This window comes from Dermochelys coriacea, chromosome 5, assembly GCF_009764565.3.
Source record: "Dermochelys coriacea isolate rDerCor1 chromosome 5, rDerCor1.pri.v4, whole genome shotgun sequence".
Taxonomy (NCBI): Eukaryota; Metazoa; Chordata; order Testudines; family Dermochelyidae; genus Dermochelys; species Dermochelys coriacea.
In genome coordinates this window covers 124098639-124115301 of record NC_050072.1, presented here as the reverse complement: position 1 = coordinate 124115301, position 16663 = coordinate 124098639, and the positions used below count along the sequence as shown (strand labels likewise).

The 16663-nt window shown below is 40.7% G+C and overlaps 1 protein-coding gene across 2 annotated transcripts in view; it reads left to right on the top strand.

Moving 5' to 3' along the window:
* Positions 1-16663, top strand: part of GRIN3A (glutamate ionotropic receptor NMDA type subunit 3A) — a 102858-nt gene that overhangs the window by 61730 nt on the left and 24465 nt on the right. For both annotated transcript variants that reach the window (XM_038403900.2, XM_038403901.2), the window contains 3 exons: positions 5677-5822; positions 7499-7614; positions 12624-12775. In XM_038403900.2, the coding sequence (XP_038259828.1) occupies positions 5677-5822; positions 7499-7614; positions 12624-12775 (414 nt within the window). The remainder of the gene's footprint in view (positions 1-5676; positions 5823-7498; positions 7615-12623; positions 12776-16663) is intronic.

Here is a 16663-nt window from a genome sequence, read left to right as displayed (position 1 = left end):
AAAATATCCTCCCCCCCCCCCAAGCCTTTCACCCCCTTTCCTGGGGAAGGCTTGATAATAATCCTCACCAATTGGTACAGGTGAACACAGACCCAAACCCTTGGGTCTTAAGAACAATGAAAAATCAATCAGGTTCTTAAAAGAAGAATTTTAATTAAAGAAAAGGTAAAAGAATCACCTCTGTAAAATCAGGATGATAAATATCTTACAGGGTAATCAGATTCAAAACATAGAGAATCCCTCTAGACAAAACCTTAAATTATAAAAAGACACAAAAACAGGAATATACATTCCCTCCAGCACAGCTTATTTTACAAGCCATTAAACAAAAGAAAATCTAACGCATTTTCTAGCTAGATTACTTATTAACTTTATAGGAGCTGTAAGGCTGCATTCCTGATCTGTTCCCGGCAAAAGCATCACACAGACAGAGAGAACACTTTGTTCCCCCCCCACCTCCAGATTTGAAAGAATCTTGTCCCCTCATTGGCCATTTTGGGTCAGGTGCCAGCGAGGTTACCTTAGCTTCTTAACCCTTTACAGGTGACAGGGTTTTGCCTCTGGCCCGGAGGGATTGTACAGCACTGTATACAGAAAGGTGGTTACCTTTCCATTTGTATTTATGATAGAGGCTTATTAACCCTAACCACTTTTGCCAGAAAGCTCATGTCAGCAGCCCAGAGCTGAATCTGCAGCATTTTAGTTCATTTAGATGTAATCAGACGTGAATCACTGAAGGCAGGTCTGCAGTAAAAGCTTTCCTAGCCAAGTCTCCAGGATACTGTGACTAAGCAGCACAGGGTAAATCTAGAGAGATACCAGTCCCCCGCATCCTAATTATTCACCTTTCAGTTTGGCTAGACTTCAAATGAAAAATAAAATGGAATAAAGTGTATTCTTTGGTTACACTAACAATACATACAACTTTAAGTTCCCTACTGCAGTTTCCTTTAGATACACCAGTTATCTTACACGCTATTGCCAACAACAAGCATTCAAAATTAATGAAGCAGGCCCAAAAAATCATGAGGTTTTTTTTTTAAAAAAAACCCTACATTTTGGGTTATTTTATTTGCCATTTGTTTTTTGAGTCTCTAAAGGTCATGATTTCTTGCCTCTCTCTGAAACCATCAATGCTAGAAGCTTTTTTTAAAATGAAAGGTGAGATTCTCTCATCACATGACTCCAGCAGCTGAGGCTTTAGGAAGCACACCACATTTTGTGAGAGCCATAATAAAATCTCAAGAGTTTGCAACAAATATAAAGATACTTTGAAGGTGCAGCGTTTTCTCAAGAGAAGACTAAAAGAAAATATTAAAGGTATACTGTCAACTTGAAAAAAAATCAGATTTTCATCCAACAGTTTTGTACCTACTTTTGAGACACAAACCCTTAACATTCTTGTGCCTGAAGGAGAATAGAGAAAATCAATATTTTTTTCCAAGTTAATTTTGTGCATGTGACAGCTCTTTGTGCAGAGTCCGGTTCTGCTGAAGTCAGTTACACTTAATGTCTCATGCATAAGTACTAAGAAATCTCCCTTCTGTGGAGGAGGAGGAATTCATGGGCACACTCTTCCCAAAGCCTCACATAAGGTTCTTTACTAAAAGTTGCAAGAGAGCTGCTGTTGACTCTTAATTTGAAGTTAGCAGTATTCTCTTCCCTTAACCTCTGAAGAAGGCAGAGAACCTGGGGCGAGGGGGATGGGGGAGCTCCCTCTTCCTGGAGTCAGGCAGTACCTGAAGAAACAGAGAAGATAGTCCCCCGCTCCATACACACAACTTCACTTGACTTCCCTGAAAGTTTTAGGTACTCTGCAAATCAAACGCTCGGTCTCTCAATCTGAGTTTCCCACCCTTAAAATGGGGTGACTGACTTACCTCTCTCACAGGTGTTATGAAACTTAATTGTTGCAGAGGAAAAGCATTAATCCAAGAAAAGGAAGTATAGAAAAGCTTTATTCAGACTGGGTAAAATTCACCCATATACAGAGTCAGCACAAGCCCTATGCACCAGTGAAGTCCCACTGATCCTCAAAATAGGGCCTTGGGCTAGTTCGCCACATGGGGCTGAATATCACCCATCTTACTTTGAATTCACATATGAATTTAAAAAAAAACAGATACAGATGGCAACGTGTATGTGAATAATATCCGCACTGAGAGGTCTGGCGACAGACACCCTGAGTTCATCCATGGAGCAGATACTGCAGGAGCTGCGGCAGTACAGTCTTCCACGTAAAACCCACCAAATACCTCCACTCTTCCTTGAAGGATTGGAGAGTAGTCTGGTCTTCATGCCCATCCTTGACCCTCTATACCATGTTGAAAGACATCACCAATCAGGGCTCCCTGTGGTGACTGGTTTATGTAATGTGGACACCTGTCTGCTTGGAAACAGACTGAGCCCTCTAACTCATTTCATAAAGAGTCATCAGAGACTCATGACTTGAGCTGGTGTTGAACTGTCAACACTAGGCTCCCTAATGTATTACCAAACCACCAACCCAACCAATCCCTGCCATTCATGCCTTTTGGCACTTCATAAAATTACCAAAACCATGAGGTGTTCAGAGACCCCACAGCAACAGAATACAGACCAACGCAGCTAGTACTGGCCGCTGGGCATATCTACACTGCATGTGGGGGTGACCTTCCAAGTCTGGATAGACAGACTCATGCTAACAGGGTTTATGATAGTGCTCTAAAAGTAGCTGTGTAGATGTTGTGCCTTGGGCTACCTGGGCGGGAGTGGGGGCGGGGGGGGAGCCCTGGAGAGCCCGATCTCCAGCCTGACTCGCTATGTCAAAGCAACATCTACTCTGCTCTTTTTAGAGCGAGCATGAGCCCTATTAGCACAAGTCTGTGGGCCCATGCTGGAAGGCTCACCCCTCCAGAAGCAGCGTAGACCCGGCCTGTCAGTGTCAGGATACTGAACTGGAAAAGGCCAATGGCCTGATCCAGCAGGCTAGCTCTTATGTTCAGTGGACAGTGATATATTTTTAGCCAGGGGATCATCGATGAGGGGTGGAAAGGAACTTCTGGACTAATCGCCCATGCCGTATTCTAGTCTATATAGGTAATATCTAAGCCCCTGCGCCAGAGCAACATCCTTTCCCCTGGATCCCAGCTTGCTCTCATCTAACACTAGACACGTATGTGACAGGCAGATGGCAGATTGACGTTTGATTTTTTGGCGTGCTCTTCTCCACAATGAGCAGAACTGTTTAGACTGACATATTCTTTCTTGCATAGTGTTGTTTGCAAAGCTCTTACTGAGACTCCTGGGGAAGTGAGCCTTAACATCATTTGATTTCCTTTGCATGAAAGCTTGATCCTGCGCTCTGCTGTAAGGTGATGAGAACGCTCGACTCCTTCTGACTTCCATGGGAGCTGGGGGATACTCAGCTCCTCACCAGAGTGCTCAGCACCCTGCAGGATTGAGCCTTTACTGTATTCTACAATCAGCTAGGTGTTTTCTCATGATTCCACTCCAGGTATTTAGCAATTGATGTGCACTGGAAACTTACTAGGGTCACCTCCCTGTACCGCCTAATAGTTCAAGAAGCAACCAAGGGCTGTAACACAGTAAAATGAATCCAGTTATAATCAGAGCACACACAACACAATTAAAAAATTATGATTTTGTGTGTGAATTTAGTGTGTCTGAACGGTACTGGGCTGACCGCCCTGGAGACTGAAATCTTGGTTATGCTCAGAACATGTCCAGCACTGCAACCTTCCCCACAGTGCCCTACCAGTTTGTTTCAATCCTAGCTTAATTTCCATAATCATTTAGTCCATCTTTCTACTGAGTCACAAGAACATAAGAAGGACCATTCTGGGTCAGACCAAAATGGTCCATCTAGCTGAGTATTTTGTCTTGAGACTGTGATCAATGATGGATGCTTTCGAGTGAAAGGACAGAACAGGGCAATTTTTGAGTGATCCAAACCCTGTCGTCCAGTCCCAGCTTCTGGCAGACAGAGGTTTAGGGACACCCATACCATGGGGTTGCAGCTTGGACCACCTTGGCTAATAGCCATTGATGGATCTATCCTCCATGAACTTATCTAATTCTTTTTAGAGACCTAGTTATACTTTTGGCCTTCAAACATACCCTGTCAATGAGTTCCACAGATTGACTGTACATTGTGTGAAGAAGTACATCCTTACGTTTCTTTTAAACTTGCTGCCCTTTAACTTCATTGGGTGACCCCTGGTTCTTGTATTATGTGAAGGTGGGGAATGGGGGGAAATGTCCTGTGTTAGTTTGTGTGTCTTTTGTTAATTGCTCTTCAAATTCTTTTTTGGCCTGCCTAATTATACTTTTATACTTGATTTGCCAGAGTTTATGTTCCTTTCTATTTTGCTCAGTAGGATTTGCCTTTAACTGCCTCATTTACTATGTTCGTTAGCCATTGTGACATATTTTAGGTCCTCTTACTCTGTGTGTGTTTGTGTGTGTGTGTGTTTTATTTAGGGTACACATTTAGTCTGACCTTCCATTATGGTGTTTTTAAATAGTTTCCATGTGGCTTGCCAGCATATTACTCTTGTGACTGTTCCTTTTAATGTCTGTTTAACTAGCTTCCTCATTTTTGTGTAGCTCCCCTTTTTGAAGTGAAATACTACTGTGGTGGATTTCTTTGGCACTTCCCCCCTACAAGAATGTTTAAATGTAATTACATTATGATAATTATTACCAAGCACTTCAGCTATATTCATCTCTTCGGACCAGATCCTGTGCTCCACTTAGATCTAAATCAAGAATTGCCTCTCCCCTTGTGGGTTCCAGGACTAGCTGCTCCAAGCAGCAGTCATTAATGGTGTCTAGAACATTTTATCTCTGCATCTCATCCTGAGGCGACATGTCCAGTCAATACGTGGATAGTTGACATCCCTCATTATTATTGGGTCTTCTGTTTTTTGTCACCTCTCTAATCTCCTTGAGCATTTCACAATTACTATCATCATCCTGGTCAGGTAGTCGGTCGTATATTCCTACTGCTATACTTGTTATTCATTAGTCATGGAATTTCTATCCATAGAGGTTCTATAGTACAGTTTGATTCATTTAAGCCTTCTTTCCGGTCTGAATTTGTCTAGTTTCAACTTCCAGACATTAGATCATGTTATCCCTTTCTCTGCTAGATTGAAGAGCCCATTAGCAAATATGTATTCCCCACATAGGTACATACAGGCTTAAATTTGTAAACAGCGAGGGTAATTAACCACTAGAACAAGTTACCAAGCTTCATAGTGGATTGTCCAGCACTGGCAATTTTTAAAGGAAGATTGGAGGCATTTCCAAAAGATCCGCACTAGGAATTATTCTGAGGAAGTTCTAGGGCCTGGTGTTATACAGAAGGTCAGACTAGATGATCACAATAGTCCCTTCTGGTTTTGAAATCTAAGAATCTCTATGAATGTTCCCCCTCCAAACACCCCACCCAACAACCCTACAGCAGATCCTAAGAGTATGTAACTGGTAAGCTGACATTAACTGGTCCTGAAGATGGTATGCGTCTCTATGATGGTGTCTATGATCCCATTAAAACACATCTGTAAAATCTGTGTAGCTGTCTTTAGAGCACAGAAGAGTGGGCCTGGAATGGAGGTTACTCAACGTGAGTGAGACAAATTACTGGCTGCTCTGTCTTTTCCTGTTTCTTAGCTCCACCACCCTTCCCAGGGATTCCGCTTCGGAACTGTGCGAGAAAGCAGCGCTGAAGATTATGTCAGGCAGAGCTTCCCAGAGATGCATGAATACATGAGACGGTACAATGTACCTGCAACTCCTGATGGAGTGGAGCACCTGAAGTGAGTCTCTGCATGCTAGCTTCATGTGATAACAGGCTGATCAAAGAATAATTAATTTCACAGTCCTTGGCTGCACCAAGGCCCTAGTCCAAAGCTCCTTGAAGCTAGTGGACAGATTTCCATTTACTTCAATGGGTCTTAGTTATTCTGAGTGTCCTCTGTTACATACTTTCTAGATTCATCTTGCTTTGTATATTTTTTTAATGGGTAACAAACTTTGCTTGCCTGGATCATATCCGATTTTCCATTTTCAAAGGCATCAGCAGCATTGTGCTGGCATGGTAGAGACGGTGAAGAAGGCACAAGCTCATTCTCCACCACTAGAAAGGAGCAGTGCCAATGTAACAATGACAGCATGAATAGCTGTCCTCAGGCAAAGCAGCCCTTTCCACTGCAACTACAGTGCCAAGATGACCCTTCTGCTGCTAACTGGTGGCAAAATAAATCCTGGCAGGTGTCAGTGCTTGGAAGAGATTCATTAGGCAGTGGGCACTATCCATGAGCCAGGTGCAAAGTACTGATAAAAACAAACATTAGAAATCTCAGTGTCTTCCACACAATAGCAATAGGTGGATTGCCCCAAACAGAGATTCCTTAGAAAGATTTATAAAGGAATTAGCTATTCATTTAAATAAGAACATTAGTGACACTAGATCAGCCTTATAATTTTCCACTATCAGTCCTCATGCTTCCAGAAAGGAGTGTGCTTTCAAATGTGTTTCCCTCACAATGTTTTGCAATTGATTACATACATTACAAGATAGGAGGCTGCAATCAAGGGCATCATTACCCACAGTTTAGATCTCATGGTGATCTGTATAACAAATTGCCTGTGATTATATTTTTTAATATTTTTTCTGGCGCTCTGATTGGTTTGCATAATTAACTCCTAAGACACATCCTCAGCTGATGTAATTCAGTATAGTTCCACAGAAGCCAGTGGATCTCTGCCAGTTGGGGATTTGGGCACTTTTTTTTTCTTTGATTGGTTGAAAACACATGGTGCATATTTCCACACATGCTTTCAGGACTTTCAAATTTGCTTTCCATAAAACATTCATACCAGTGAAACTCAGTCATCTGAATATTCATGGAATACAAATACAAGAGAAAAGCAAGCCTGGATGAAGGACATTCATTTTAAAAAAGCAGCATGTATTCATGGAAAGCCTTTCGTAGGGTTTGCCCAGCTCTATTTTTTACGATAGTGTAGATAGATGTTAGAAGCAGAGTAAGAAAACCGAGCCTGAGTGACAGCCTTGGAGATTCTTGGTTTCCTCCCCTGTGGTCTTTGTGATACTGTGCAAGGAACTCAATTTGATTCTCACCCTGTTGCACTTTTCTTCTTCCAAGTCAATGATATGTCAAATGAACAGAACTGGTCCTTATACGGATATTCTGCTAGCCAGATCAACCTCTTTGCACATGAACCTTTCAGTCTTTGATATTTAACTCAATTCTGTGTTTATATCAATAGCCCCTGATCCTCGTCTTTTTTGGGCTTATAACTTAGATTTTGGCTTGGTTTCGTGTTGGGTTTATATTGGAAGCTTCCTAAGAATTAGGTCAAATATATTCCTGGTTTCCACCCCTGAAACAATAGCTTCTGTATCAATGAACATAACTGTACAGCTTCTCGTATTGATTCCATTTTCTTACTTTGATCTTGAATACAGGCATGATCCAGAGAAACTAGATGCCTTCATCATGGATAAAGCACTCTTAGATTATGAAGTGTCAATAGATGCTGACTGCAAACTTTTGACAGTGGGGAAACCATTTGCCATTGAAGGTATTTCAGACAGTATCCTTCTCCTTCTGATACATTCTGCCTGCCAACATGGAATGAAGACATCAGAATTAAAGAATATCGGCCAGATCCTGACCCCACTGAAGTCATAGCAAAACTCCCATCAACTTCAGTGAAGCCAATATTTCCCCTTATTTGTCTTTCAATGTTTTAATTTCAGCTTTCAAATCACTTGCCTATTACATTACTGTACGTTCTGTTATTTATTATTGTGGTAGCACCTACGAGCCCCACTCAGGGAACCCCATTATGTTAGGCACTGTATAAACACAGAACAAAAGTCTCTCTCAAAGAGCTTGCCATCTAAATATTTAATCTCAGGCTAGTCCTATGTAGGCTAAAGAGGAGAATACAGCCTGCTGAAAGGGTGCTTGCTTTGTCACTAGGGGAGTGGCCCTTATACAACAAAATGCTTAGACATGCTCAGTAATTGCCCAAACATTAAAGTAACTCTATGGTAAGTGGTTTAGTCTATTGCTATAGAATGGGGTGGTATTTCTTTAGAAGGACATCTTCCCCACTGGGATTTATCTGTGCCTATGGGGCTAATCCTGCTTGCTCCTGTGTGGGAATGGAAAGCCTTGAAGGCATCAGAACCTATCTATGTTGACTGTGCTCGGACATAGGATGCCAGTTACCTGACCTCTGAAAATGCCAGTATATTAACAGTGACACGCAGACAGCTTCACATTGCAGCCTGAAAGCAAAACTTATCAATGAGAGGCTCCAGCCCTGCAAAACACATTAGCAGCTATTAGACTTCAGGCTTCGTTTTTGTGATGGATGGTCCATGGAAATTATTTTTCCCCCTCCTTCCATGAGCAATCAATCCAGTTGCACCATCACAAGGCAAGGAGACCTCTCCCAGAACCTAAACAGATTCAGGAATTTAACACAGGAAATGAAACTGTTGGAAGCTGAGTAGTTTAATCATTCAATCTAGAGGCACCAAAGATGCCAACCATATAGCAAATCCCTTTTCCTGGAATTGAACAGTGAGACTAAGTTGTTGCCATTTTATAGCACACTAGGACATTAAAAAGCAATCCATTTTTACTTCCCACCAGGGGTTATAATGGTCATAAAAATGTCTATCCATCAGCAGTTAAGTTTACACTTAATTAAGCGTGCATGTGAGAATGACTTGCTTTATGGCGATATCTACAAAATTACAAAACTTTGAATCCATTGAAGTCAGGAACAGTAAAAATAATAAATAATAAAATCAGGCACTACATCTTCTAACAGCAAACTGCCACATATTTATGATGCATATTGTACTTGTTATTTTGTGCTGTCCTTTGTGTTTTTCGCCACACACAGAGTACCCATATACTTCCAGTCTGAACTACTTATCTTTAAGATTAAGGAAAACAAAAGGACACAAGTAAATTTTCCAACTTGGAACAAGTGTGTATGTCTCTTCTGTACAGCTAGTTATACAGGCTGCAGGAACTTGGAGAAAAACAAACAAACACACACCAACCTCTTATAGAGTACTTTTCATCAGTAGATCTCAAAGATTTTACAATTGGAGGTCAGTATCATTATTCCCATTTTAGAGATGGGAAAATTGAGGCACAGAGAGGCAAAGGGACTTGCCCAAGGTCACCTATCAGGCCAGTGGCATAGCCAGGAACAGAACTCAAGTCTTCTGAGTCCCAATGCAGTGCTCTATCATGTGCACACCAAAGTTTTTAGAAATGTAAGGTGCAATACACAGATAACAAAAGGAGTACTTGTGGCACCTTAGAGACTAACAAATTTATTAGAACATAAGCTTTCGTGAGCTACAGCTCACTTCATCGGATGCATAAAGTGGAAAATATAGTTGGGAGATTTTATATACACAGAGAACATGAAACAACGGGTGTTACCATACACACTGTAACAAGAGTGATCAGGAAAGGTGAGCTATTACCAGCAGGAGAGCGGGGTTGGGGGGGACCTTTTGTAGTGATAATCAAGGTGGGCCATTTCCAGCAGTTTACAAGAACAGTAGGAGGGGAAATAAACAAGGGGAAATAGTTTTACTTTGTGTAATGACACATCCACTCCCAGTCTTTATTCAAGCCTAAATTAATTGTATCCAGTTTGCAAATTAATTCCAATTCAGCAGTCTCTCGTTGGAGTCTGTTTCTGAAGTTTTTTTGTTGAAGGATTGCCACTTTTAGGTCTGTAATCAAGTGACCAAAGAGATTGAAGTGTTCTTCGACTGGTTTTTGAATGTTATAATTCTTGACGTCTGATTTATGTCCATTTATTCTTTTACGTAGAGACTGTCCAGTTTGACCAATGTGCATGGCAGAGGGGCATTGCTGGCACATATCACATTGGTAGATGTGCAAGTGAATGAGCCTCTGATTGTGTGGCTGATGTGATTAGGCCCTATGATGGTGTCCCCTGAATAGATATGTGGACAGAGCTGGCAACGGGCTTTGTTGCAAGGAAAGGTTCCTGGGTTAGTGGTTCTGTTGTGTGGTGTGTGGTTGCTGGTGAGTATTTGCTTCAGGTTGGGGGACTATCTGTAAGCAAGGACTGGCCTGTCTCTCAAGATCCGTGAGAGTGATGGGTCATCCTTCAGGATAGGTTGTAGATCCTTGTTGATGCGTTGAAGAGGTTTTAGTTGGGGGGCTGAAGGTGATGGCTAGTGGCGTTCTGTTATTTTCTTTGTTGGGCCTGTCCTGTAATAGGTGACTTCTGGATACTCTTCTGGCTCTGTCAATCTGTTTCTTCACTTCAGCAGGTGGGTATTGTAGTTGTAGTTGTTTTCCACTGTTTGCATCCGATAAAGTAAGCTGTAGCTCACAAAAGCTTATGCTCTAATAAATTTGTTAGTCTCTAAGGTGCCACAAGTACTCCTTTTCTTTTTACAGATACAGACTAACATGGCTGCTACTCTGAAACAGATAACAAAGGTGCCATCATTTGACAGCTATATACTCACCACAATGCTACCTCGCTTCATTGTGTAGCAAGCCACTGGGGCTGCAGTCTTCCTGCTGGTGTTCAGTTTGCATCTCCATCTCAGTCCAAAAAACATTTTTGGTACAGTATTTGTGAAAAGAGGCTACACTTTAAAAAGTGTGCATCCAAACTGCAACCCAAAATCATGGAGCCACATATGTCAAAAGAGTAGTTGTACAGCCAATTGGTAATTTCCTGCTGGCAAATTAAACAAGTAACTGCATACACACCTTGTAATGTGCACAATTGCATGTTTCATGTGTACAAATTAGGCTATTTTAAAAATAAAAAAAAGGGTTGTTTTTTCTAAGATGTGGCATTCAGTAATTAGAATTATTGAATCTGTTTCTCATTTGCACCAAGGATTTTTTTACAGCACTCTGGAAGTGTAAAAGGACCTTCAAGTGGATATAAAATACATGGGTGCCTGTTTTAAGTCCCTTTCCATGGCCAGAGCAGAATTTTATGCTATGTTTACACTGGAGCTGGGAGATGTAATTCCCAGTTTGGGTTGATATACACACACATTAGCTTGAGCAGAGCTAGCCTCTGTATGTCTACCTGAGCTGGGAATCACAGCTCCCAGGTGTGGGTGTAGACATTGCCTTAGTCAGTGGGAATGAGAATCAGGCCCATGGGGTATTGAGCTATTAAAATCTTATTGCAATAAAATCTCACAAATCTCAGTACATTTTTAAATAATTCAGTAAATAGTACACAATTCTCCATTGAGGAGCCCAAATACATGTCTGCACCTGTAATAGATGCCTTTTAATCAAGAAATATAGGGCCAGATTCCAATTTACACTAAGGCCACTTGTGCTGCTCTGGCAGTGTGAATTAGCTTCAAAGTCATTGGAGTCAGGGATGGCAATTTCTTGTGGAAAAACTAGTTTAGGAAGGGGCAGTGGAAAATACTGGCTTAAATCAGGAAAAATAATTGCATCAGTGTCCATCAAGTTCAGCAAGCATAGAACAAATTTTTTCAAACTTCGGGATACATCCATTCAAAACTGAGGAATAGTCTTGTCTAGCCACTACATCAAAATTGGTCTTCTGCTACAGAACGCTTTATGATGAAATGATCCAGTCTGCAACTCTCACATGCTTCTGGTTGCTTAATGCTTCAAGTCTACAGCTCTGCATTGATGTCATTTTCATATAATCTAATGGTTTTTTGACTTTTGTTTATATGATAGTGGAAACTGACATTTGAGTCAAGACATGTATAACTTCCGTGAGAAAATACCAAACCAAAACATACACAGACATTCCGATGTTCAATGTTATAATTATATATATTAGCATCAGGCCCATTGCAGTTTTATTTTTCATTTGTACAACCCTAAATTAATCTATGAATATATTGCCTTATGTAACCACAATTTGAATTTTTAACTAAAACTAAGCGTAATGTGGTGTGCATTAACCAAACAGTTTTTAAAATAGAAAATGCCTTAAACTGGGACTAACTGTTTTTTTCTCAGGATGGTCAAAACAATGATTTTACCTAGTAAAAAACCACCTTTGGTAAATATCATGCCAGCCCAGTTTGGACTTTATCCCCACTTACAGGCCCTTTAACATTGCCAGAGTGATGTAAAGAGGTCTGGGTATAAATGAAACTGAGGCCCATAGCAAATGCATAGAAGAGGCTGTGTTTCTGAAATGAAGGCATTCAGAAAATGTTCACATGCATGTTGCAGTATCATTGTGTTGAACTTCTTTGACTTCTAATTGTGCACATTTGTTTTTGCAGGCCAATCATTTGCATGAGTAATTTTGTGTGCACAAATGCTGTTTGCATGACCCTGTTTGCATTGTGAAATCTCATTTGGGTTTGGACCCCTTCACACTAGAGATGAGCCAATACATAGCCTTGGACCCGGTTTTTGGACCCCAGAGCAAAGCAGAGTACCTAGCTGTGCCACACAGATACCTGAAAAGGATATATTGCTACCAACTACTCATAGACAACCAACACCAACCAAACAATAAAACCTTGTATTTGTATTTTCTCCTAGGATATGGCATTGGCCTTCCCCCAAATTCTCCACTGACCTCAAATATATCTGAGCTGATAAGCCAATACAAGTCCCATGGCTTTATGGACGTGCTGCATGACAAGTGGTACAAGGTAGTACCATGTGGGAAAAGAAGTTTTGCTGTCACTGAGGTAAGCAATCCATTTAGTGGTCACAGAAATGACCGTGTCTGGGGTTTGCGCTGACTGCTTATTATTTGGAAGCTTCATGACACATCAACAGACAAGAATCTCCGGCTGGAAGTGATTACAATCTAAGACATGAAGTGGTAGCTCTATGAGCTATGATTACTAATACACCAGTGTGATAGGGAACAGAGCACAGGGATAACAGGAGTAAGATTGCATGGTTGCATTGGATGGTGATGATTGCACCACGTAGGTTCTGTCTGTGTGTTAAAGCAGAATACAAGGTGTAATGTTGCTTCACATGGTTAGAAAAGCAGATTTTCGCAGATCTCGTAGATACAGGTACACATTGTTAAGTACAATCAGTTTAGTGTAGTTGTACAGTGGCTAGTTTTAGTCTTACATCAGTCACTCTCTCAAGTAGTTGACAGCAGGAATATGACAGGAAAAAGAACAGACTGGGGGAATCTCAGTTTTCTATTAATATAACTGTGCCTACTGTATAACTCAGAGGGTACCTTCTGCTACAAAGATAACAAAGATTTCAGCTAATTACACTTTCTTATTTGTGGATTGGAACTTTAGAATCTAAAAATAGGGGGCTTTAAGCTATCATTGTACGAACAAAATAGATGCATCTTTAATAACTTAGCAAAGCTGACATATAAAAAAGGCCAGTCTTCAGCTGGAGTAACTCCACTGAAGTCAACAGATCTAAGCCAATTTACAGCAGCTGAGAATATGTCGAATAAAAAGACATCTAATATGAATGAGAAGACAGGTAGTCTTCTTGGGAGAATCTAAGGGTTAAAAGATTAAAGAGTGAATTACAAAAATCAAAAAGTCTTGAGGAAACTTAAAAAGAACTTGTAGCTTAGAAGTTAGGATGTTACATACATTTTGTTCCAAAGGGTTGTTCCCTGATACAAGCTGTCTATTCCTGCTCATATGAAGTACAAAGTCATGGATCCACTGTTCCTTCCTCAGCTGATTCAGCCCAACCCTACGCCAGCCCTCAGTGTTATCTGGGAATCGAAGAGGTGACCTGAAAATTCCACACAAGAGCCTGATTTTGTGGGATTTCCATTTCTCCAGTTCTGTTCAGGACCAAAAGTTTCAGATGAGCATCTAAATTCCTTGGTCTAACTAAACCACTAAAGCTATTGGAGGTTTATCCATCACTAATTGTAAATAGCATTTTCTAGAGACTGACCCAAACAAAAACCCAGAAACGAATATTTTCAAACTTTTGTGGAGTGTAGATCTGAATCTGTATCTAAATTTTGCAGCTTGCATCAGTGTTTAGTATTTTCATTAATGTCTACATGAACCTAATTAACTAATTATTTTTTTAATTCCCTCTATAAAAAACTTATCATACTTTTGTGTCTCTAATGTTCAGCCAAATTCCAGGAAACTAAATTTCAGAATGGGAGGGGAGAAGCTTATTCCAGGCAATTTCTGATCCAGTTTATCTGGCGACTATATTAATATCCAAAGGGAAATGTTCTTGGGGAAAGGCCAGGTTTTTAACGCAGCATATCTTCTCTTGATAGCTTGTTAGTTCTGTGACCTCCTGTTATTTTACATTTGCAATCAAGTCTCTTGAATTAAACCTGATCAAGATTGCCAATAGGCAATGGCAGTTAATTAGCACAAGTTGCTTAAAATTTTAAACCCTTGTCTGCCAGGGACAAACTCGAGTTTTGAATGCTTCCCTATGAAATGTTAAATAGTCTTGTTAAGCTTTTGCATTGTAAAGAGGGCAGTCAAGTCTCACATACATTTGACAAGTCTCTTTTTAAAGAGTCCTTTGGAAACTTTGCCATGGAAGCAGGGCAATGTTTGTTTTCCACCCCAGTATAGAACTGCATTGAGCGTGGGACCATAATAAGGGATCTTCATTAAGCTGAACTTTAGAGTTTCTGAGCATGGGATTTAATCATACAAGACTGTAGTTCTGTGGTTGTTAGCAATGGGGGTTTCTTCATGTAATACCCAGAAGCCTGAATATAGAGCAGGGAATCTCAAGTTTCGGTGAAATGCTCTTTTGCCTCGCCCCCAGTTACATTGACAACAAAATGGATGAACTGGATCACTTTGGTATCTGATTCACAGAACCCCTAACCTCTATCTGTCTCTCTCTTTCTCTCTCTCTCTCTCTCTCACCTACTTCCTATTAGAGACCTATAGGATCCACCAGCTGGCAATGTGCCATACAGATCCCAACTCTCATTGGAACTGCTGAACATGGAATTTTCCTCCTTCTTTCCATTTTCACCTACACAGATGTATTTACATGCAGCTTCAGGGGCTGTTCAGACTTTGCACTCCATAGGGCATGGCCAGTTCTCTTAATGAAACTGAACTGAATAGAATCAGAGTCTGCTGGTATTCTGATGGCAATGCAGCTCTCACAGACTGACTGACAGATGTCTAGAAGACTGTAGTCATTAAACCCCCTTGTTCATTTTGATAGCTTCAACGATGGAGGTGGGCAAGGGACCCACCATCACAGTGAAAAGTGGGGTTCTAATGGGCAGGAGACAGGTCTGGAGACTAGGTCTGGGCAAGAGACAGGTCTGGTTGTCAGGAGCCTCTGGAGAAATTAATCCAGTCTAGGGCTATATTAACTTCGACTTTTGAAACAATAGCTGTATAGCCACATAACCTATTCTTTAGTGTCAGACAGAATAGATCTCAGGAATGGGAAATGTTGCTACATGTTTTCTCCTCTGCAAGTCAACCCATCACAGCATTTCACACTCATCCAAAAAAAAAAAAAAACCTCCCATAGTTTTAGTGATCCAGACAATTTTTGGATGAATACATTAGACAGGTACAGACAAAAGCAGAAACTACCTGAGACCCAAAGATGTGAGATCTGCACCACACCCGATCTAGAGCATTTTATTTGCATGTGTAGGGTCTGGAGAGAGAGTGGGGATATAAGGAAGCTTACCTTTAGCATCAGTATCTCATTGAGCTAACTGAATTCCAGAATCAGACTTTTGGCTAGACATAGAATTCAGATCCAGATTTGAAGTATCCCCAACATTAGTCAGTTCTGCAATTACGGCTGCAGTTTCTTTATACTTTTGACAAGGGGCTCTTGTTTGGGGGACATTTCTCAGGCCCTCACGATTGTTTCTAAAATCTCAGGACTTTTGGCTGTGCCACCCTAAAACTGACAGTGAATAGATTAGAAGAGGGAAAGAAAGATAGGACCTGCCCAAGCAAGCTGCAGAGAAGATGCTCCTTGAGATTTGCTACTTTCTGGATTCATTTAAGTGATGACATTTTTTTAGATGTCTTTTTTTTTAAGGGTGAGAGGATGTCAGTTAAGAGGGGTCATGTTGGTCTTTTCTCTTGCCCACTTTAAACATGCATGGATAGATCAAGACATTAAGAACTTCAGCACATAATTACCTCAATAGAGACATCTAGTGGCTATAACATTAAAAAGGTTCTAAAGACCTTTGTTAAAGAATCATTAGATATATGCTTTTTAGGTGCTACTTGTACTCAGTTAATGAGGGATGAATCAGGAAGGAAAGCAAACAATGTGTTGACATGAAATGGATGAAATAGCAACCTAAGATCCGCAGATATTGAGAGAGACTAAATATTGAAACCATAATGTCATTCTTGTCATTTTTCTGATTATAAGCCGTTTAAATACACAAAACTAATAAGAGAAGTGCTCCTGCACATCCATCTTCTGTAAACTCTGCAATAACGTTGTGACTGATCCAAAGCCCACTGAAAGAAATGATATTTATGAGTCTGCAATCAAGCACTTTATGTAGTTTTAGCCCAGCCCTGTGTGATGCTAAGAGACCTGGGTCAGGATCACTGGATCCTATGGTAGCTACTCAGACCACATCTGTC